Here is a 21,646-nt window from a genome sequence, read left to right as displayed (position 1 = left end):
TTCTTTAGGAGAGGTTTTATGACCCCTCCCCCTGCTCTTCTTTAAGAGAGGCTTTATGACCCCTCCCCCTGCTCTTCTTGTTGTTGTTGTTGTTGTTGTTGTTTTATGGCGGTTGGCATCCAAGTGTTGCATTACCGCCAGACTTTATTCCTCAGACTTTGTCGTAGTCCTCAGACTCTGTCGTAGTCCGTAAAAGTACTCCTTCCATTGCTTTGGTGTTACAAAGCCCATGAGGTCATGATATGTCTTTGTGACTAGAATAGTTGTTGTTGTTTCAGACAACAACCGGCTTTATTCCAGGGAGACTCTTCTTCATCTTCCTCTCCTTCTTTGACGTTCGGTGCTTCCACCGTACAGCTTTATTCTTTAGGCTTCATTCTACAGGCTTTAATATTTCCACTGATGTCGCTGCTTGGTAGCCGTGCGTCTACGAGACTGGACGAGGACAGGAGACCACCCCCACCCCCATCTCGTCACTCTGATCACTCTGACTCCCCAAAAGCAGACCCCCATCACTCCGACTCCCATTTAGCGCCTTTAGCCTGTTTTCTATATCTGCCCAATCAAGCTCCTTTGTTCCAAGGAATCTCCCTGCAGCTTTAGCAATGATCCTGATCCTTTCAGTTCTGCTTTGAGTCTGAGCAGCACAGTTTACAACATCCACCATAAAGAGTACAAAATCCTCTCTATCCACAACCAGGGTATTCTCATTAATTCTGCAACCTGCACACTTGGGACCTCCACTCTTGAAACCTTCACACTTCTTGGGAGCCACGCTGGCCTTTCTCATTTCGCCCTGGCTGGGAGCAGCGCTGGCTCCTCTCTCTGTATTTACTCTAAACTCGTTACTTGAAACTTTCTTGACTGCATCTGCATAGGATATATCTTGAGAGACCTTTATTTTCTGCACCTCAGCAGCTCTTTTGCTAAACCTGCATCCCCCGTAGGCAGAGCTATGTTCTTCCCCACAGTTACAGCACTTCAGTTTTGCTCCCACGTCACACTTCCCATACTCATGATCTCCTGCACATTTACCACATCTTTGCTTCCCTCTACAGACCGCTGCAATATGCCCAAAGCGCTGGCACTTAAAGCAACGCAGGGGCGGCGGAACATATGGCCTGACGCTATAGCACATGTACCCAATGAACACCTTACTAGGCAGGCACCTCCCTTCAAGTGTTACCATTACCGACAAGCTGTCACATCTTACCCCAAACCGGGTCACCTTCAAACGCCTAGCGTCCACCACCGTAACTCCAGTCAAATTCTCCTTAACTTCATCCACAGACGTCGCCGTAGGGACACCTACGATAACTCCTCTGACCGTGTTTCTTTCAGCATCAGACACAAGAATGTCCTTTCCACCCAGACGTTTAGTTCCAATCGCCTTCCGTTGCTGAGCCGCGTCCTTGCACACGACCAGCAGCGAGCCATCTCTAAGGACACTCGCACTCTTGATCACTCCCACAGCTACAGTTAGGCTCTTTGACAATGCCACTGAATTCCACTCCTTAAAGGATGCACTATCCTGTGCAAGCTTTATGATCACCTTACAGTCTCTGCTCTCACCCCGGATATCAATAGCTTCAGCCTCATCCTGCTGCTCATTCCCAGAACCCTCGGACGAGCTAAGGGACTTTTGGAGAGGCTTTATGACCCCTCCCCCTGCTCTTCTTTAGGAGAGGCTTTATGACCCCTCCCTCTGCTCTTCTTTAGGAGAGGCTTTATGACCCCTCCCCCTGCTCTTCTTTAGGAGAGGCTTTATGACCCCTCCCCCTGCTCTTCTTTAGGAGAGGCTTTATGACCCCTCCCTCTGCTCTTCTTTAGGAGAGGCTTTATGACCCCTCCCCCTGCTCTTCTTTAGGAGAGGCTTTATGACCCCTCCCCCTGCTCTTCTTTAGGAGAGGCTTTATGACCCCTCCCCCTGCTCTTCTTTAGGAGAGGCTTTATGACATCAGTTTTATCTGTTTGGGAATGTTCCAGATTGAAGCGACATATTAACTATGTGAATGAGTGGTGCAAACAAACACAGACTTTAGAAATCTGGAGGTCACACATGGAGGCAGCATGTAGATGAACTCAGTCTGGTGATGATCTCGTGGACAGTTTTGTCAGTTACAGGTCCAAAGTGTCTCGGCGGTTTTAGGATCATTTTTTGCATTGTGGGATTTATATCATTTTTAATGCCCTGAACTTTGTCATTAAAGAATAATATAAACTCATTACTCCTTGAACCGACACCTTAACGTGGTGGAGGGGTTTGAGTGCCAGAATGATCCCGGGAGCTATGTTGTCGGGGGCTTCATGCCCCTGGTAGGGTCTCCCAAGGCAAACAGGTCCTGGGTGACGGGTCAGACAAAGATCAGTTCAGAAGCCTCTTATGACGACGACACGAACAAGGCAGTTTACGTCGCCCCGGATCGGCGTCACCGGGGCCCCATCCTGGAGCCAGGCCTGGGATGGGTGCTCCATGGCGAGCGCCTGGTGGCCGGGTCTTACCCCACGGGGCCCGGCCGGCCACAGCCCGAAAGAGCGACATGGGGCCGCCCTCCCGTGGGCCCACCACCCGCAGGAGGATCCATAAGGGGCCGGTGCAGAGAGATCTGGGCGGCAGTCGACGGCAGGGGCCTCGGCGACCAGATCTCCAGACACAGAGACTAACTCTGGGGACATGGAATGTCACCTCGCTGGGGGGGAAAGAGCCTGAGCTTGTGCGGGAGGTTGAGCGATACCGACTAGATATAGTCGGCCTCACCTCCACGCACAGTTTGGGCTCTGGAACCCATCTCCTCGAGAGGGGCTGGACGCTCCACTTCTCTGGTGTTGCCCGCGGGGAGAGGCGGCGGGCTGGTGTGGGCTTGCTGATAGCCCCTCAGCTCAGCCGCCACGTGTTGGAGTTTACCCCGGTGAACGAGAGGGTCGCGTCCCTCCGCCTTCGGGTGGGGGACAGGTCTCTCACTGTTGTGGCGGCCTACGGGCCGAACAGCAGTGCAGAGTACCCGGCCTTCTTGGAGTCCTTGGGAGGGGTACTGGACAGTGCACCAACCGGGGACTCCGTTGTTCTACTGGGGGACTTCAACGCCCACGTGGGCAATGACAGTGACACCTGGGGTGATCGGGAAGAACGGCTTCCCCGATCTGAACCCGAGCGGTGTTCAGTTATTGGACTTCTGTGCTAGCCACGGATTGTCCATAACGAACACCATGTTCAAGCACAAGGGTGTCCATCAGTGCACATGGCACCAGGACACCCTAGGCCGGAGGTCAATGATCGACTTTGTTGTCGTGTCATCTGACCTCCGGCCGCGTGTCTTGGACACTCGGGTGAAGAGAGGGGCAGAGTTGTCAACCGATCACCACCTGGTGGTGAGTTGGATCCGCTGGCGGAGGAGGAAGCCGGACAGACTTGGCAGACCCAAGCGCATTGTGAGGGTCTGTTGGAACGTCTAGTGGAGCCCTCTGTCAGTAGGGTATTCAACTCGCACCTCCGGGAGAGCTTCTCCCATGTCCCGGGGGAGGTTGGGGACATTGAGTCCGAGTGGACCATGTTCTCCGCCTCCATTGTTGATGCGGCTGCTCGGAGTTGTGGTCGCAAGGTCTCCAGTGCCTGTCGTGGCGGCAACCCCCGAACCCGGTGGTGGACACCGGAAGTAAGGGATGCCGTCAGACTGAAGAAGGAGGCCTATCAGGCCACTCTGGCTTGTAGGTCTCCGGAGGTCATCGACGGGTATCGGCAGGCCAAGCGAGTCGCGGCTCGTGCTGTCGCAGAGGAGAAAACCCGGGCCTGGGAGGAGTTCGGGGAGGCCATGGAGGAGGACTATCGGTCGGCACCAAAGAAATTCTGGCAAACCGTCCGGCGCCTCAGGAGGGGGAAGCAGTGCCTCACCAACACCGTTTACGGTGCGGGTGGAGGCCTGCTGACCTCGACTGGGGATGTCGTCGGACGGTGGAAGGAATACTTTGAGGATCTCCTTAATCCCTCAGTCACGTCTTCCGAAGAGGAAGTAGAGACCGGGGACTCGGAGGCTGGCTCATCCATCACCCAAGCTGAAGTCACTGAGGTTGTTCACAAACTCCTCAGTGGCAGGGCTCCGGGGGTGGATGAGATCCGCCCTGAGTACCTAAAGTATCTGGATGTTGTAGGACTGTCTTGGCTGGCACGTCTCTGCAACATCGCGTGGCGCTCGGGGATCGTGCCTCTGGACTGGCAGACCGGGGTGGTGGTCCCTCTGTTCAAGAAGGGGGACCGGAGGGTGTGTTCCAACTACAGAGGGATCACACTCCTCAGCCTCCCGAGTAAGGTCTATTCCAAGGTACTGGAGAGGAGAATCCGACCGATAGTTGAACCTCGGATTCAGGAGGAGCAGAGTGGTTTTCGTTCCGGTCGTGGAACACTGGACCAGCTCTATACCCTCCATCGGGTGCTCGAGGGTTCATGGGAGTTTGCCCAACCAGTCCACATGTGCTTTGTGGATCTGGAGAAGGCTTTCGACCGTGTCCCTCGGGGTGTCCTTTGGGGGGTGCTCCGGGAGTACGGGGTCCGGGGCCCTTTGCTCAGGGCTGTCCGGTCCCTGTATGACCGGAGCAGGAGCTGTGTTCGCATTGCCGGCAGTAAGTCAGACCTGTTCCCAGTGCATGTTGGACTCCGCCAGGGCTGCCCTTTGTCACCGGTTCTGTTCATAATTTTTATGGACAGAATTTCTAGGCGCAGTCAGGGGTCGGAGGGTGTCCGGTTTGGGGACCACAGGATCTCATCTCTGCTGTTTGCAGACGATGTTGTCCTGATGGCTCCATCAAACCTGGACCTGCAACATGCACTGGGACGGTTTGCAGCCGAGTGTGAAGCGGCTGGGATGAGAATCAGCACCTCCAAATCCGAGGCCATGGTTCTCGACCGGAAAAAGGTGGCTTGCCCTCTCCAGGTGGGTGGGGTGTCCTTGCCCCAAGTGGAGGAGTTCAAATATCTCGGGGTCTTGTTCACGAGTGAGGGAAGGATGGAGCGTGAGATCGACAGTTGGATCGGTGCAGCGGCTGCAGTGATGCAGTCGCTGCATCGGACCGTTGTGGTGAAGAGGGAGCTGAGCCGAAAGGCAAAGCTCTCAATTTACCGGTCGGTCTACGTTCTGACCTCACCTATGGTCCTGAGCTTTGGGTAATGACCGAAAGAACAAGATCGCGGATACAAGCGGTCGAAATGAGTTTCCTCCGCCGTGTGGCTGGGCGCTCCCTTAGAGAGGGGGGAGCTCGGAGTAGAGCCGCTGCTCCTCCACGTCGAGAGGAGCCAGCTGAGGTGGCTCGGGCATCTGTTCCGGATGCCTCCTGGGCGCCTCCCTCGGGAGGTGTTTCAGGCATGTCCCACCGGGAAGAGGCCCCGGGGAAGACCCAGGACACGCTGGAGAGACTATGTCTCTCGGCTGGCCTGGGAACGCCTCAGGATCCCCCCGGAGGAGTTAGAGGAAGTGTCTGGGGAGGAGGAAGTCTGGGAGTCCCTGCTCAGACTGCTGCCCCCGCGACCCGGCCCCGGATAAAGCGGCAGAAGATGGATGGATGGATGGATGGATAAACTCATTACACTTGATGTGGAAATGAGTTCTAACGGCAGCTGAGCTGGAGGGTTTGTTCATCTGTTACTGTGGCAACAGGACACGCCAGTTGTTACTGCAGCTTCCAATTATTTCAGAAAAATATATCTTTCCCTAGTTCTACATAAAATGAGTTTGTACATATTCAGCTTCTCAGTGTAAATCTCTTTTTGAACCTGGAGCTTTAATATTTCCGACAGCGTTCACAGTTTTTCTCCCTTCTCCTCCCGGACATGTCGCTGGCGTCAGATATGTCGTTAAAACTGTAAAAATGTTCTTAAAATCCTTGGTTTACTTGGAAAAGTCATAAGCAAAAATGTTTGGAAGACAAAAACTGATTAAAAAGCAAAATAAATAAGCAAAGCAGCAATAGCAAGCTGGAGCGCGCAAGAAAGCGTGTGCACTCTTCAGAAGCAGGAAGTAAGACTCACAGTAAGTAAGAAGTAAGATTAACACTTAACATTTAACACTGAACAGGTTTAATGTGTTTGTTTGAACACAAACGATGAAAGGAAATGAAGCCTTCTCTTCGTCACAACAATATAAAACACTTACATGTCACATCAGCCATCTCCAGAAGATTGTAGCCTTTTTTCTTCTTTCTCTTAAAAAGATTCATTATTTTCTTCATGTCTTAAGAACAATCTTCTCTTTCACTGATGCTTGGTGGCTCTTCTTGGTGGCTCCTCTTGGTGGCTCCTCTTGGTGGCTCTTCTTGGTGGCTCCTCTTGGTGGCTCTTCTTGGTGGCTCCTCTTGGTGGCTCTTCTTGGTGGCTCCTCTTGGTGGCTCCTCTTGGTGGCTCCTCTTGGTGGCTCCTCTTGGTGGCTCCTCTTGGTGGCTCCTCTTGGTGGCTCCTCTTGGTGGCTCCTCTTGGTGGCTCCTCTTGGTGGCTCCTCTTCGTCAGACTGGCTCCGGTCTCGTTACATTTATGTTCATGACAAAGCAGTCCCCTTAACTTTACTTTCACTTTAAAATGTTGCTTCCTTTGTGGTTGGAGGTTGTGGTTCATCTCAGCACGTGCCTGAGGCTGGACTAAATTGCACAGAGTCATCTGGGATTTTCCGTGTTACTTTCTTCCTTGTTTTTGAGGTTTAATGTGGATCCTGAACACCCAGAGGAAGCCCACAGACACAGGGAGAACGTGCAAACACCCAGAGGAAGCCCACAGACACAGGGAGAAGGTGCAAACACCCAGAGGAAGCCCACAGACACAGGGAGAAGGTGCAAACACCCAGAGGAAGCCCACAGACACAGGGAGAAGGTGCAAACACCCAGAGGAAGCCCACAGACACAGGGAGAAGGTGCAAACACCCAGAGGAAGCCCACAGACACAGGGAGAAGGTGCAAACACCCAGAGGAAGCCCACAGACACAGGGAGAACGTGCAAACACCCAGAGGAAGCCCACAAACACAGGGAGAACGTGCAAACTCCCAGAGGAAGCCCACAGACACAGGGAGAACGTGCAAACACCCAGAGGAAGCCCACAGACACAGGGAGAACGTGCAAACACCCAGAGGAAGCCCACAGACACAGGGAGAACGTGCAAACACCCAGAGGAAGGCCACAGACACAGGGAGAACGTGCAAACACCCAGAGGAAGCCCACAGACACAGGGAGAACGTGCAAACACCCAGAGGAAGCCCACAGACACAGGGAGAACATGCAAAGTCCCAGAGGAAGCCCACAGACACAGGGAGAACGTGCAAACACCCAGAGGAAGCCCACAGACACAGGGAGAAGGTGCAAACACCCAGAGGAAGCCCACAGACACAGGGAGAACATGCAAACACCCAGAGGAAGCCCACAGACACAGGGAGAACATGCAAACACCCAGAGGAAGCCCACAGACACAGGGAGAACATGCAAACTCCCAGAGGAAGCCCACAAACACAGGGAGAACGTGCAAACTCCCAGAGGAAGCCCACAGACACAGGGAGAACGTGCAAACACCCAGAGGAAGCCCACAGACACAGGGAGAACGTGCAAACACCCAGAGGAAGCCCACAGACACAGGGAGAACGTGCAAACACCCAGAGGAAGGCCACAGACACAGGGAGAACGTGCAAACACCCAGAGGAAGCCCACAGACACAGGGAGAACGTGCAAACACCCAGAGGAAGCCCACAGACACAGGGAGAACATGCAAAGTCCCAGAGGAAGCCCACAGACACAGGGAGAACGTGCAAACACCCAGAGGAAGCCCACAGACACAGGGAGAAGGTGCAAACACCCAGAGGAAGCCCACAGACACAGGGAGAACATGCAAACACCCAGAGGAAGCCCACAGACACAGGGAGAACATGCAAACACCCAGAGGAAGCCCACAGACACAGGGAGAACATGCAAACTCCCAGAGGAAGCCCACAGACACAGGGAGAACATGCAAACACCCAGAGGAAGCCCACAGACACAGGGAGAACGTGCAAACACCCAGAGGAAGCCCACAGACACAGGGAGAACATGCAAACACCCAGAGGAAGCCCACAGACACAGGGAGAACGTGCAAACACCCAGAGGAAGCCCACAGACACAGGGAGAACATGCAAACACCCAGAGGAAGCCCACAGACACAGGGAGAAGGTGCAAACACCCAGAGGAAGCCCACAGACACAGGGAGAACATGCAAACACCCAGAGGAAGGCCACAGACACAGGGAGAACGTGCAAACTCCAGAGGAAGCCCACAGACACAGGGAGAACGTGCAAACACAAAGACAGGACCTTCTTGCTGTGAGGACAGATTTTACGCTCAGGTTTAGTTTGTCGTCGTCTGTAAATGTAAAAAAAAATCTGTAACTTTTGTTCTCACCATTTATTTTATTAAAGCAAAACGACACAATTTAAGGTTCTGCATAAATTATACAGTATCAAACCAGTTAAAACAATGAAAAATACATTCATCTAACATTAAGCATATAAACATTTTAATATTTATAAAAACATAAATAGCAATAAAATCACATTTATACATTTACAATTCCTATTATACAACAAACATGTTATATGACACTATTTGCTTGTTATATTTCCAGTCAAAGTTTGCAAGAAAAACAAATGAAAATATAAATTAATTATTTTCACAAATGACGTATAATTGAAACAAGAATACAGCACGTTCAATTATAAATGTACAGAACGTTTATCAGACAGACATTCAGCATTTACAACGTTGAGAACAGGAATTATCTTTAGTTTATCACAGTTTATCAAAGCAGCAACTTAAGCTCAAGTAAATAAAATAAACATGAATAAAAGTGCTATAACTACAAATTTGTTCGATGTAATTCAACCGTTTTCTGCAAAAAGTAACAAATAATTTCACGTAATTGTCTTTATTTGTGTTTAATGTGTGACTTTTCAGAGGTTTCGTAAATGAGGTTTTGACCGTCGTTTCCCTCGCCGCACCGTGTCATGTGGCGCCCTCTTGAGGTGAAGTGGAGGTGGTGCATCAGCACAAACCCGCGCACCAGGTCCCGGGTCTGACCTGGTCCTGGTCCGGGTCCAGGTCCGCGATCGCGAGCAGGACGTCTCTGGTCTGACCCTGGGACAGTCCAGTCCAGAGGAGGAGACGCTTCATCTGCGGCATCAGCTCTGGACACCTGAAGGAATCAAATCCACTCTTACAGGAAATACAGTCCAAATAAACTTATGTACCGTATTTTCCGGAGTATAAGTCGCACCAGCCAAAAAATGCATAACAGAGAAGTAAAAAACATATATAAGTCGCATTTTTGGGGAAATTGATTTGATATATTTTTGACATTTGATCTGTAATGCAGTTTAAAATAATAACAGATGAGAGAACATGGTGAATAGGTGTACGTATGCTAACGCTAACACCTTCAGCTACATGACGTATGCTAACGCTAACACCTTCAGCTACATGACGTATGCTAACGCTAACACCTTCAGCTGCATGACGTATGCTAACGCTAACACCTTCAGCTACATGACGTATGCTAACGCTAACACCTTCAGCTACATGACGTATGCTAACGCTAACACCTTCAGTTACATGACGTATGCTAACGCTAACACCTTCAGCTACATGACGTATGCTAACGCTAACACCTTCAGCTACATGACGTATGCTAACGCTAACACCTTCAGCTACATGACGTATGCTAACGCTAACACCTTCAGCTACATGACGTATGCTAACACCTTCAGCTACATGACGTATGCTAACGCTAACACCTTCAGCTACATGACGTATGCTAACGCTAACACCTTCAGCTACATGACGTATGCTAACGCTAACACCTTCAGCTACATGACGTATGCTAACGCTAACACCTTCAGCTACATGACGTATGCTAACGCTAACACCTTCAGCTACATGACGTATGCTAATGCTAACACCTTCAGCTACATGACGTATGCTAACGCTAACACCTTCAGCTACATGACGTATGCTAACGCTAACACCTTCAGCTACATGACGTATGCTAATGCTAACACCTTCAGCTACATGAGGTATGCTAACGCTAACACCTTCAGCTACATGACGTATGCTAACGCAAACACCTTCAGCTACATGACGTATGCTAACGCTAACTCCTTCAGCTACATGAGGCACAGACAGAACTGTGGTAAGTGTCTGGTATGTTAACGTAACATATGAACAGTTATTCAGATAACTATAGCATAAAGAACATGCTAACAAGTTTAGCAAAGCATCAGTTTTACCCCAAATCACTAAATCCATTGAATTCTTCTTCCTCTGTGTCACTTCTAAACAACTCCACAAACTCCAGAGGAAGAGGAAGTGCAGATTCTTCTTCTGCGTCGCTTAGAGCCTAGAGCGCCCTCTTGTGGTTGTCAGGGTGAAAATAAGGAATAATATCACATATAAGTCGCTCTGGAGTATAAATATATAAGTATAAATATAAGTGTAAGTCGCACCCCGGCCCAAAACTATGAAAAAAGGAATCGTTCAGAAAATACGGTAATTCCTCTGACGACCTCAATTTCTTGTGTAACTATTGATGTTTTCTAATGTTTTCTTTGTCATGATTAAAGTCCTCATGATGTTTCTCCTTTTTTTTATTATTCTAACTCTGGTTTGGTGGATTGGAACCGGCGGTAAATATCTATCACAGTTTTACCTCCGTTAAGAAGACATTTTGAACAATCTGAATTCAAAATGACAGGAAGTAAACCAGGTCCATATCGAGGAGCATGAATGTGAAAACATGTTTAGATGTCATTGTTGTTTTGCTCGTGACGTTAATAATCGCTAATAATCGTTACATGTCATTTGGAGTCGTGACGTTCCTGGTCAGTGGCATAAAGTAGTTTCAATATTGTGGTTTATCGTGATATTTTGATGTTATGTTAGATCATGTGTGACTGTGACAGTTCTGGTCTGAGGGAAACTTTACCTTTTCTCGTTGATTTCTTTCTGAATTTCAGCTGAAGTTAACTTGATTATATCGAGGTCTGAAGTCTCCAGCAGCTCAACGATGTGGTCCAGTAACATGCACCGCTTCACGCCCGCACACTGGACACACATCGTTTCATTTGGGTTAAAAGGGTTAAAGGAATAATAAAGGATTTTTGGCACAATCTGAGCCTCATTTCCTAGTGGCGTGGACAGTAGTTCTGCCACATGTCAATCATTCCCTGCGTTACCATAGCAGCACGTTTCCATGGCAGCACATGTGTGGTTGAGATGCCGGTGTGTGTTTAGAGAGTTCCTTCTGTTACAAACATGACACAGAGAAAGACTCAGAAGAGACGGAAATCTGAGGAGACGAGAGATGATGCAATCCGTCGTGCTAATAAACAAACACACGTGTAGAGGCGGAGCTATTGCTGCTCACGCACAAAGTTTGATGGGAGGCGGGGTCTCGGAATCCACAGGAGGGTGGGGGGTGAGTGTGGGGGGTGAGTGTGCGCATTTAAAAAAAAGGGACTAACAGTTGCTTGAGTTCTCAAATCGGCGAAAAATCCTCTATTATTCCTTTAAGTCAACAAGTTATAGCCCTTTTAGCGCTTGTTGACTTCGCTAAAAGGGTTAAGTCAACAAGTGCTTATAGGGTGTTTCAGAGGCAAAAATTAAGACAAATGACAACATGGAAACCTAAATGAATTGTACGTACAACATATTAGTTGCAATTGAGGAACAGCAAAATGAAACTCTTTAGATAGATAATGGAATTTAACTGGAAACTAAGCTCGTAACCATAGAAACAAGCAGTGCCACTGGTAATTCTCCGGTTTTCTTCACACACGCACCTTCCCCGCTTCAGTCCTGTTCATTCACACACGTCGCTGCAGGCAAAATGCAGGTAAATTCCCAGGTGAGACTGAACGTGTGTGAACGGGGCTTGCGAGCGAGACGCCGCACCACACATGGACAAAGCTGCTACATATAACAAACAATAAGCCGACATTCGGGTTGGAGAGACGTTTGCGCTCGGACGACAAAACCACAGCGCAGTCGAGCGGTTTGTTTGGCGTGTCGGAGTATCGCGGAGTATCTCACCTGTTTCTTGAAGATGCCGTGGACGAAGTGCGCGTCTTCGGACACGGCGGACTCCACGAGCGGGCTCCAGCGCGTCTGCAGTGTGCTCAGTCTGAAGCCGGTCAGATGTTTGACGTACAGCGACACAATCAGCTCGTAGCTCCGGGACATCGCGGCCTGAAGACGGACAAAGGAAGACGGTCAAACTAAAGCTGTAGCGTTTGTACCTTCATCTGCATTTCATCTACTCGTCTATGTACGTGCAGCCTGCTCAAGAGTACTTACCGTATTTTCCGGACTATAAGCCGCACTGAAAAGCCTTTAATTTTCTCAAAAAAAACGACAGTGCGCCTTATACTCCAGTGCGCCTTATATTCCTGTGCGCCTTATATCCCAGTGCCCCTTATATCCCAGTGCCCCTTATATCCCAGTGCGCCTTATATTCCTGTGCGCCTTATATCCCAGTGCGCCTTATATTCCAGTGCGCCTTATCAGTGCGCCTTATATCCCAGTGCGCCTTATATCCTAGTGCGCCTTATATCCCAGTGCGCCTTATATTCCAGTGCGCCTTATACTCCAGTGCGCCTTATATTCCAGTGCGCCTTATATTCCTGTGCGCCTTATATTCCAGTGCGCCTTATATCTCAGTGCGCCTTATATTCCAGTGCGCCTTATATTCCAGTGCGCCTTATACTCCAGTGCGCCTTATATTCCAGTGCGCCTTATATTCCAGTGCGCCTTATATTCCAGTGCACCTTATACTCCAGTGCGCCTTATACTCCAGTGCGCCTTATATTCCAGTGCACCATATATTCCTCTGCGCCTTATATTCCAGTGCGCCTTATATTCCAGTGCGCCTTATATTCCAGTGCACCTTATATTCCAGTGCGCCTTATACTCCAGTGCGCCTTATATTCCAGTGCGCCTTATATTCCAGTGCACACCTTATATTCCAGTGCGTCTTATATATGGATTCATTCTGGTCGTGCTTACTGACCTCGAAGCGATTTTGTGTGGTACACATTTTATTCCGCTTAATGCGCCTTAAATTCCGGTGCGCCTTATACAAGAAAAATGATCAAAAATAGACCATTTATTGACAATGCGTCTTATGTTCCGGCGCGCCTTATCGTGCGGGAAATACGGTAAATGACATACCGAGCTGTCATGTTTGCCGTGTATTTGAAGCTTGAGTGTTTGGAATATTTCTGTTTTCGCCCGATGCTGAACAGGAAGGTTTCTATTATCAAGCTGTTTTAGATCAATATCGCTTTTTACAATCGACAAAATGCACAGTGTATATTATGAGGCTATAGTTTTATACTAAATACTCGAAAGGGCATAATATGTCTTCTTTAAAAAACGTAATTATATTTCAGATTTGACTAAAAAAAATTCCCGTTTGTGTAAAGTTTATAGTTGTACTTTCTGGTTGGACATGAGCACAGATATGACACAGGTAGAGGTGGTTCCACAGCTGTTTCCATAGCAACCAGACTGTAAACAAGAGCCAAACTCCACATAAATGACACAACAGTTCTGACCTGACACACAATAAGACCATAAAACACCTTTATTTGGTCCAACGATAGTTTAAACTGTCTCTGTGTCGCACACTGATGACATCACAGTCACGTCAACGTTCCGACCGAGCGGCAAAGTTATGCACGTGCGACTTATGAAATGCGTTTCTAGTCCGTTTTAGTCCGTGGAGTTTTAGTTTTGCTCAAATTAAATTGAAAATAATGTGACGGAAACTTCTCGTTGCGGCTGCGACTGTGCAGCGCTAAACTAGCTTGTTTGCTAACGACAATAGGAGATTTGGGGCACTGAAAATGCAGCGTAACAATTAATTTCCTCAACTTAAAAACATCTTATTTGGTTAAAGACAGAAAGATAATGAGTTTAACACAAAGTCTGTGTCAGTGATCAATGTGAGCTGCAGTGTTCCTGTTGTTTATCTGTTTCTACAACTGCTTATTTTCTTCTGTTAAATATCAAGTACAAACTAAGTATTTTGCAGCGTTGTAGACTTTTACATTTGTTTTCAGATTCTCGCAGCTCTTTCACATTTTACTTGTGTTTTGGGCTTTTACCGGAGAAAATGTCACTTTCTCAAGCGTTTTTGCCCCTCACTGCTAAAGTTCAGAAAGCTGATCTTATATCTCTGCTAAAGGAACAACATTTCCACAGAAACGAGCAGAAGAAGTCTACTCCAGGCTACGTACGAGTCAGGTTTGTGGAGATGCAAGCCCACTCACAGTCAGGATCATCAACGCTACGCAGCAAGTGCAATAAAAACATCCAGAAAACACACTAAAAACCACAATAGCACATGATCTTTAATGCGTTATATGATTAGCATCTTCTCCACCGCAGCAGTAGAACCACCAGCCTCCTCAGCCAGCTCTTTAATATGCTTTCTTTTACTTATTTCTTGGTCAAGCTCACCTCGTGTTCCTCCAGCGAAAGCCACGACTCGGCAGTAAAAACTCTCTCCAGTTCAGAGATGAGGATTCTGCTCGTGTGGCTGGAGCGGAAGTACTTCTTCAACACTCTCTGCGAACGAGAAGCATTTATGTGAATCGTGTCGGACCCGCGGCGAGCGAGGACGTCGAAGTGAAGGCGCTTTACCTGGGTGAAGTCGGTCAGAACGTCGAGGAGGATTTTCAAAGTAAAAGTCTCAAGTTCTTTGAGCGACGACACAATTTCCTTCACGACGCTCAGAGTTTTTTTCTTGTCATATTTGGTCTGGATGCACTTCCTTAAAAGAAAATAGTTCAAGCTCAACATTCAGATGAATTACCGTATTTTCTGGACTATAAGTTTTTGCAACTTATACTCCAGAGCGATTATATAATGACCACCACAAGAGGGCGCTCTAGGCTCTAAGCGACGCAGAAGAAGAATCTGCACTTCCTCTTCCTCTGGAGTTTGTGGAGTTGTTTAGAAGTGACACAGAGGAAGAAGAATTCAGTGGATTTAGTGATTTGGGGTAAAACTGATGCTTTGCTAAACTTGTTAGCATGTTCTTTATGCTATAGTTATCTGAATAACTGTTCATATGTTACGTTAACATACCAGACACTTACCACAGTTCTGTCTGTGCCTCATGTAGCTGAAGGTGTTAGCGTTAGCATACGTCATGTAGCTGAAGGTGTTAGCGTTAGCATACGTCATGTAGCTGAAGGTGTTAGCGTTAGCATACGTCATGTAGCTGAAGGTGTTCGCGTTAGCATACGTTATGTAGCTGAAGGTGTTAGCGTTAGCATACGTCATGTAGCTGAAGGTGTTAGCGTTAGCATACGTCATGTAGCTGAAGGTGTTAGCGTTAGCATACGTCATGTAGCTGAAGGTGTTAGTGTTAGCATACGTCATGTAGCTGAAGGTGTTAGCGTTAGCATACGTCATGTAGCTGAAGGTGTTAGCGTTAGCATACGTCATGTAGCTGAAGGTGTTAGCGTTAGCATACGTCATGTAGCTGAAGGTGTTAGCGTTAGCATACGTCATGTAGCTGAAGGTGTTAGTGTTAGCATACGTCATGTAGCTGAAGGTGTTAGCGTTAGCATACGTACACCTCTTCACAATGTTTTCTCATCTGTTATTATTTTAAACTGTATTTCAAGATTAAATGTCTGTAAGACTTATACTCCAGTGCGACTTATAATTGTTTTTTTCTTCTCTGTTATGCATTTTTTGGCTGGTGCGACTTATAGTCCGGAAAATACGGTAGTAATTAGAGAAAAGAAGGTTTTATACAAATTATGACGTCACTCACTTAATTTCGTTGCAGGTTTTCAGAATTCTAACAAACATAACGACCTCCGGCTCGGACCATTTCTTCTTGCTCAGAATCTCGAACCAGTGAGTCTTATAACTGCAAAAGAAAAACATTAGTCTCGGTCACAATTTTCTTGAATTCCTTCAATATAGAAAACTGAAGAGAAGAACACAAGACCAGAGAGAGCAAGAAAGAGAAAATTATATTTTTTTAAATCCAGCAAAAGAAAATCAAGGCACCAATCGTCCTGCACAAACGTCCCATTGGTCTCAGTGTCTTCCAGATTGATCCACTCCAAATGAAATCAGAATGTGATTACCGTATTTTCCGGACTATAAGTCGCACCTTTTTTCATAGTTTTGGCCGGGATGCGACTTATACTTATATTAATATATATATTAACTTATATACTTATAGTAATACACTTGCAACCGCATTTCATACTCCAGTGCAACTTATATATGTTTTTTTCTTCTCTATTATTCATTTTTTGGCTGGTGCGACTTATACTCTGGAAAATACAGCAATTTATTTTCATTTTATTGAAACTCAGCCACCGTGTCAGTCAGGAGCTTGGTCGTGGGTACAGTTTGTGGTGTGTCTGGTCTGGTGGTGTTTACCTGTGAGTGAAGGAGAGCAGCAGCTCTAGACAGAGCTGAGAGAGCTTCAGAGACAGAGACGAGCTGCAGGTCAGAGCTGCAGACGGAGCAGCGTCAATGCACTGGACACACGGGACAGAGGACGGATCATATTTATATGACAATAGATGATGTAGTATTTGTACAAGCTCATTATGAACCTCTGCACACATCTGTCCTCTTCTGCAACAGTAAAGGACAGAGGACCTTTCATTTCATCTGAATGCTTATTCCTGTGTTAAACGTGTCACTTATTCTATTGTTCTTTAGTTAGCAATGACCATACAATAAAAAATACATAAATAATAACATTAAAATGTTTGGGTTTTATATTTACATATAAGTTGTTGTAGCACTAGGTTGTTGTTGCAGTATATACTCATACTCAGTAATGTTTAATCTGTGAAGTATAATGACTCCAGAGAGATGTTGTACCTGGATCACGTACACATAGGTGCTTATGTACTGCTCCTCAGAGTCACAGGGCAGGTGCTGTTTCTCAGAGCTCAGGATCTGATCCAGCTGAGATGAAACTTCAGCCTAAAACACAGAGACATTAGAACTTTGTATCTGGGACTCAAAACTCCCGCCGTGGACTACATAGATCAGGGGTGTCAAACTCATTTGGGTCGCAGGCCAAACATAACGTAAAACATAAAACTATTAAAAATATAAGAAATAAATAGCTTCATAAAGCGTACGCTGTTTTGAAGCAATTACTGGATCGATAAAAAAAATGACAAAACGTTTGTTCTCATAAACTGAAATATATTTAGAAAAACAAGTGTAATTTCACCAATACTGTGCTTCAGTTTATGTCATTACAACTTCAGAGTTGATCTACAGTTCTACACAGAGATAAACATTTGACTTTATAACAAAATAAACTTCTCAAGATCTAAAAAAACATTTGAGTGTACTAACTAACATCTCCACGTCTGTGTAGTTCTCTGTACACCTGAACTGACTCACCACTAAACTTCTGCTCAAAAGTGCTTAAAGTGCACTTCTCCCTCGACAGCTCACACAGCAGTGCAGCAGAGCCCCGTGGGGGAGGGGCAGCTCACACAGCAGTGCAGCAGAGCCCCGTGGGGGAGGGGCAGCTCACACAGCAGTGCAGCAGAGCCCCGTGGGGGAGGGGCGGCCACCGGCGGCATTGTGGGACGCGTAGTTTTAGCGATAAAAACGGTTACGGATGTAACTACGGTTCTATGAATCGATTAAAAAAAATATGTAAATTTGAAATGTTCGGCGGGCCAGATTTGTGCAGTTGACAGTAAACATTGTAAACTCTTCTGTCGTGTGTCTTGTTTCTGCTTAGTCTCTTTTCACAAACACAGAGGAGCCGAGGTTTTTGTACCTTTACAAGTTCCAGCAGTTTGTCCTGAGCCTCTCGAGTCCAGTCGCTGAACAGAACCAGGTCCATGTTCTGGATCAGGTCTGAGCTCTGGAGGTCCGGGTGGAGGAACAGCTCCTGACTGAGACACAACATCACAGAGGAGTTATTACACTGCCCAGATATATACTTGTGTACCTGAGGAGTGATGTACTTGTTTACCTGAGGAGTGATGTACTTGTGTACCTGAGGAGTGATGTACTTGTGTACCTGAGGAGTGATGTACTTGTTTACCTGAGGAGTGATGTACTTGTTTACCTGAGGAGTGATGTACTTGTGTACCTGAGGAGTGATGTACTTGTGCACTCGTGTACGTGTGTACTTGTGTACTTGTGTACCTGAGGTACTTGGTGAGGCTCCAGTGGATCAGGCTGAAACAGGCTTTGCTGGAGCTGCTTTGCTGCAGTAGTTCTTTCATGCGGCTGAACAGAGCTCGGTGGTAGTTCTGTGTCAGAGCTTTCATCAGTCCATCGCGCTCAAACAGAGGATTCACTCTGAGCAGTTCATGCAGCACCGCGCTCTGCACGTCCTGTAGGTGGCGCTGCAGCTCTGTCTTCAGCTCTGAGGGCGGCTCTGGGAGATGAACTCGCACAGACTCCTGAATCAGAGCCTCAGTCTGATCCTCTTCCAAGTCCAGACCAGAGCGAAATGTGACCACTGAGAAACCAGGATCAACCTCTAGAGCGGCGCACAGACTCTCCCAGTCCAAAGGCCGAGGACTGGACTGGACTGGACTCTGGTCTTTGGTCCGGGCTGCAGTTTTCGAGTTGATGACGTTCTGAATCGATGGATTGTTTGAGTAAAGAGTCGGTCCTGAAACAGAAAAACAAAGGTTTCTGTCTTGGCCTCATTGAGAGACTGAGGCCCATAAACCGAAGCGTTCTGTTTTCAAAGATGTAAATAAATCTCTAAAAGTGTCAATAATATTCCACCTCCAAACAGTCAAGTTGACTCATGTTTCTAAAAATACTCTCGGATCACGTGACTTACAGTAAATAAAACCTCTGCGAAAGGTTTATGGTGAAATCAAAGCTGGGCAAACCTGGTCCAATCAGAGAGCTCCACGCTCCCTATGACCTCATCGCTCAGACACGGGGAATCCCTTCAGAGTGAAGCGTGCAACACAAGTGTCACGCTCAGAGCTGCAGAGGCACGGCACACGCCTTTGTACTTCTCTCAGGGCTTTTCTCAGGGACAATACTTTTACTTCTACTTGGGAAATACTTTATATTTGACTATGGCTACATTTAGACTGAAATCAGATCACTGCAATAGTCAGATAACCCAATAATTCGATCAGATTTTTGGTGTGTTTTTAGTGTGTTTTACAAGATCTGATGTGTCGATATTGAACTTAGAAAATAACGTACAATGATTTTAAAATAACTCTTTCAATCTTTAACATTTTCCTTTCATTTTAGCCTTCGCTCTTTTTGCATCGTTACATCATCCGGTGCGAACAATCAGAGAGAAATCAGATTACTCTCATCAGATGTGACTGTTTACGTTTGAATAATCTGATTCCTTCAGGAAACGGATCACGATCAGAGTCCGGTTCATGTAAACAAACCGCCTCTTGTTTGAGTCAAAAGTGTTAAAAGTGTCAGTTTCTCTTCCACTGAATGACAAAAGCTTTATCTTGACAAAAAGAACATTTAAGAGACAAACGGTGGCTCGAACGTCACATTCAGAGGTGAAAAAGGACAGGAAAGTCCCTCGAGCTCCAGGTGAGGTCAGGTCACGCTCTGAGCAGCACGCTAGGCTAACTGTTGCTCACCGCTAATGCTAACGTTCATCAAAACAACCATTGGATCTGTCTATGAAGCGTTTTTTTTATCAGTGTTGGGGTTTTGTAACGACATTTTTTTGAATGTGTGACGATCTATTTATGTTACAGTTCAATAAATAAAGAATACAACGTCTCTGATACATAATTAGTTCACCATTTACTACCTACTTCATTGTACCTCGTTTGTAGTCCATGTTTAGAAGAATGTTTGCATACTTTAGAGTCCTTAGAACCGGTTTGTTCACTTACACTCACAGAAATCACAAGTGGTTCAGTTACAAAGCGGTTTATGTTCCATCGTTGTGGAAGTAAATCACTAAATACTACACGGAATATTTGAGCAAACTACTTCAGTGTAAACAAATAAATACATTTTACACAAGACAAATAACGACGACGTGAGGAAAAGAAAGATATTCAAACACAATGTATTAGTTTAATTTTGTGAATAAAGGTTAAATAAACTAAATACATTTTACTTGAAACACATAACTAATATAAGAAACGTACTCAAAAGTACTGGTGATACGTGTACTCACTGTCTGGACATAAAGTACTGGTCTTACGTGTACTCACTGTCTGGACATAAAGTACTGGTGATACGTGTACTCACTGTCTGGACATAAAGTACTGGTGTTACTTGTACTCACTGTCTGGACATAAAGTACTGGTGATACTTGTACTCACTGTCTCGACATAAAGTACTGGTGATACTTGTACTCACTGTCTGGACATAAAGTACTGGTCTTACGTGTACTCACTGTCTGGACATAAAGTACTGGTGATACGTGTACTCACTGTCTGGACATAAAGTACTGGTGTTACTTGTACTCACTGTCTGGACATAAAGTACTGGTGATACTTGTACTCACTGTCTGGACATAAAGTACTGGTGATACTTGTACTCACTGTCTGGACATAAAGTACTGGTGATACGTGTACTCACTGTCTGGACATAAAGTACTGGTGATACTTGTACTCACTGTCTCGACATAAAGTACTGGTCTTACGTGTACTCACTGTCTGGACATAAAGTACTGGTGATACTTGTACTCACTGTCTGGACATAAAGTACTGGTGATACTTGTACTCACTGTCTGGACATAAAGTACTGGTGATACTTGTACTCACTGTCTCGACATAAAGTACTGGTGATACTTGTACTCACTGTCTCGACATAAAGTACTGGTGTTACTTGTACTCACTGTCTGGACATAAAGTACTGGTGATACTTGTACTCACTGTCTGGACATAAAGTACTGGTGATACTTGTACTCACTGTCTGGACATAAAGTACTGGTGATACTTGTACTCACTGTCTGGACATAAAGTACTGGTGATACTTGTACTCACTGTCTGGACATAAAGTACTGGTGATACTTGTACTCACTGTCTGGACATAAAGTACTGGTGATACTTGTACTCACTGTCTGGACATAAAGTACTGGTGATACTTGTACTCACTGTCTGGACATAAAGTACTGGTGATACTTGTACTCACTGTCTGGACATAAAGTACTGGTGATACTTGTACTCACTGTCTGGACATAAAGTACTGGTGTTACTTGTACTCACTGTCTGGACATAAAGTACTGGTGATACTTGTACTCACTGTCTGGACATAAAGTACTGGTGATACTTGTACTCACTGTCTGGCGCGTCCTCGTTGTCGTTCTCGTCGATAGGTGGAGTTTTGTCTTTGCTCTTCTTTCTGAACATGAAACTCGTCATCTTGAAGTCCGGAGCAGCAGGAAGTCCAGAGCGTTTGTGCATCGCGCCAATGTTCAACCGGAGCGTCGTCGGCTCCTTTTATCACACGAGAGGCGGGAGTTTCCCTCAGAGGTAGGTTTTGTTTTACAGGAGAGAGGAGAAAGCGAAAGTGTTGCCACGGCAGCGTCCAGGGGAGAGTCACTGGGAGTGACAGGGCAATGTGCAAACGTGAAGCGCAAGGAACGTCAAAGGGGACATTTATCATTTGTCATTGAAA

The 21,646-nt window shown here is 46.5% G+C and overlaps 1 protein-coding gene across 1 annotated transcript in view; it reads right to left on the bottom strand.

The window, feature by feature from the left end:
* The window catches only part of LOC140370962 (uncharacterized), a 35,678-nt gene extending 14,246 nt beyond the window's left edge, over nucleotides 1–21,432 (bottom strand). Inside the window, exons 1-5 of the mRNA XM_072458242.1 lie at nucleotides 21,309–21,432; nucleotides 18,209–18,683; nucleotides 17,835–17,952; nucleotides 16,910–17,014; nucleotides 16,457–16,557 (exon numbers count right to left, since the gene is read on the bottom strand). Coding sequence (XP_072314343.1) covers nucleotides 16,457–16,557; nucleotides 16,910–17,014; nucleotides 17,835–17,952; nucleotides 18,209–18,683; nucleotides 21,309–21,432 — 923 coding nt within the window. The remainder of the gene's footprint in view (nucleotides 1–16,456; nucleotides 16,558–16,909; nucleotides 17,015–17,834; nucleotides 17,953–18,208; nucleotides 18,684–21,308) is intronic.
* Between the last annotated feature and the right edge of the window lie 214 nt (nucleotides 21,433–21,646).

The sequence above is a fragment of the Eucyclogobius newberryi genome, unplaced genomic scaffold (assembly GCF_026437365.1).
Source record: "Eucyclogobius newberryi isolate DKJ021-1_F unplaced genomic scaffold, fEucNew1.0.hap1 SCAF_21, whole genome shotgun sequence".
In the NCBI taxonomy this organism is placed as follows: domain Eukaryota; kingdom Metazoa; phylum Chordata; class Actinopteri; order Gobiiformes; family Gobiidae; genus Eucyclogobius; species Eucyclogobius newberryi.
Note: the sequence above shows the minus strand (reverse complement) of the source record. Positions and strands in the feature narration are given on the sequence as shown.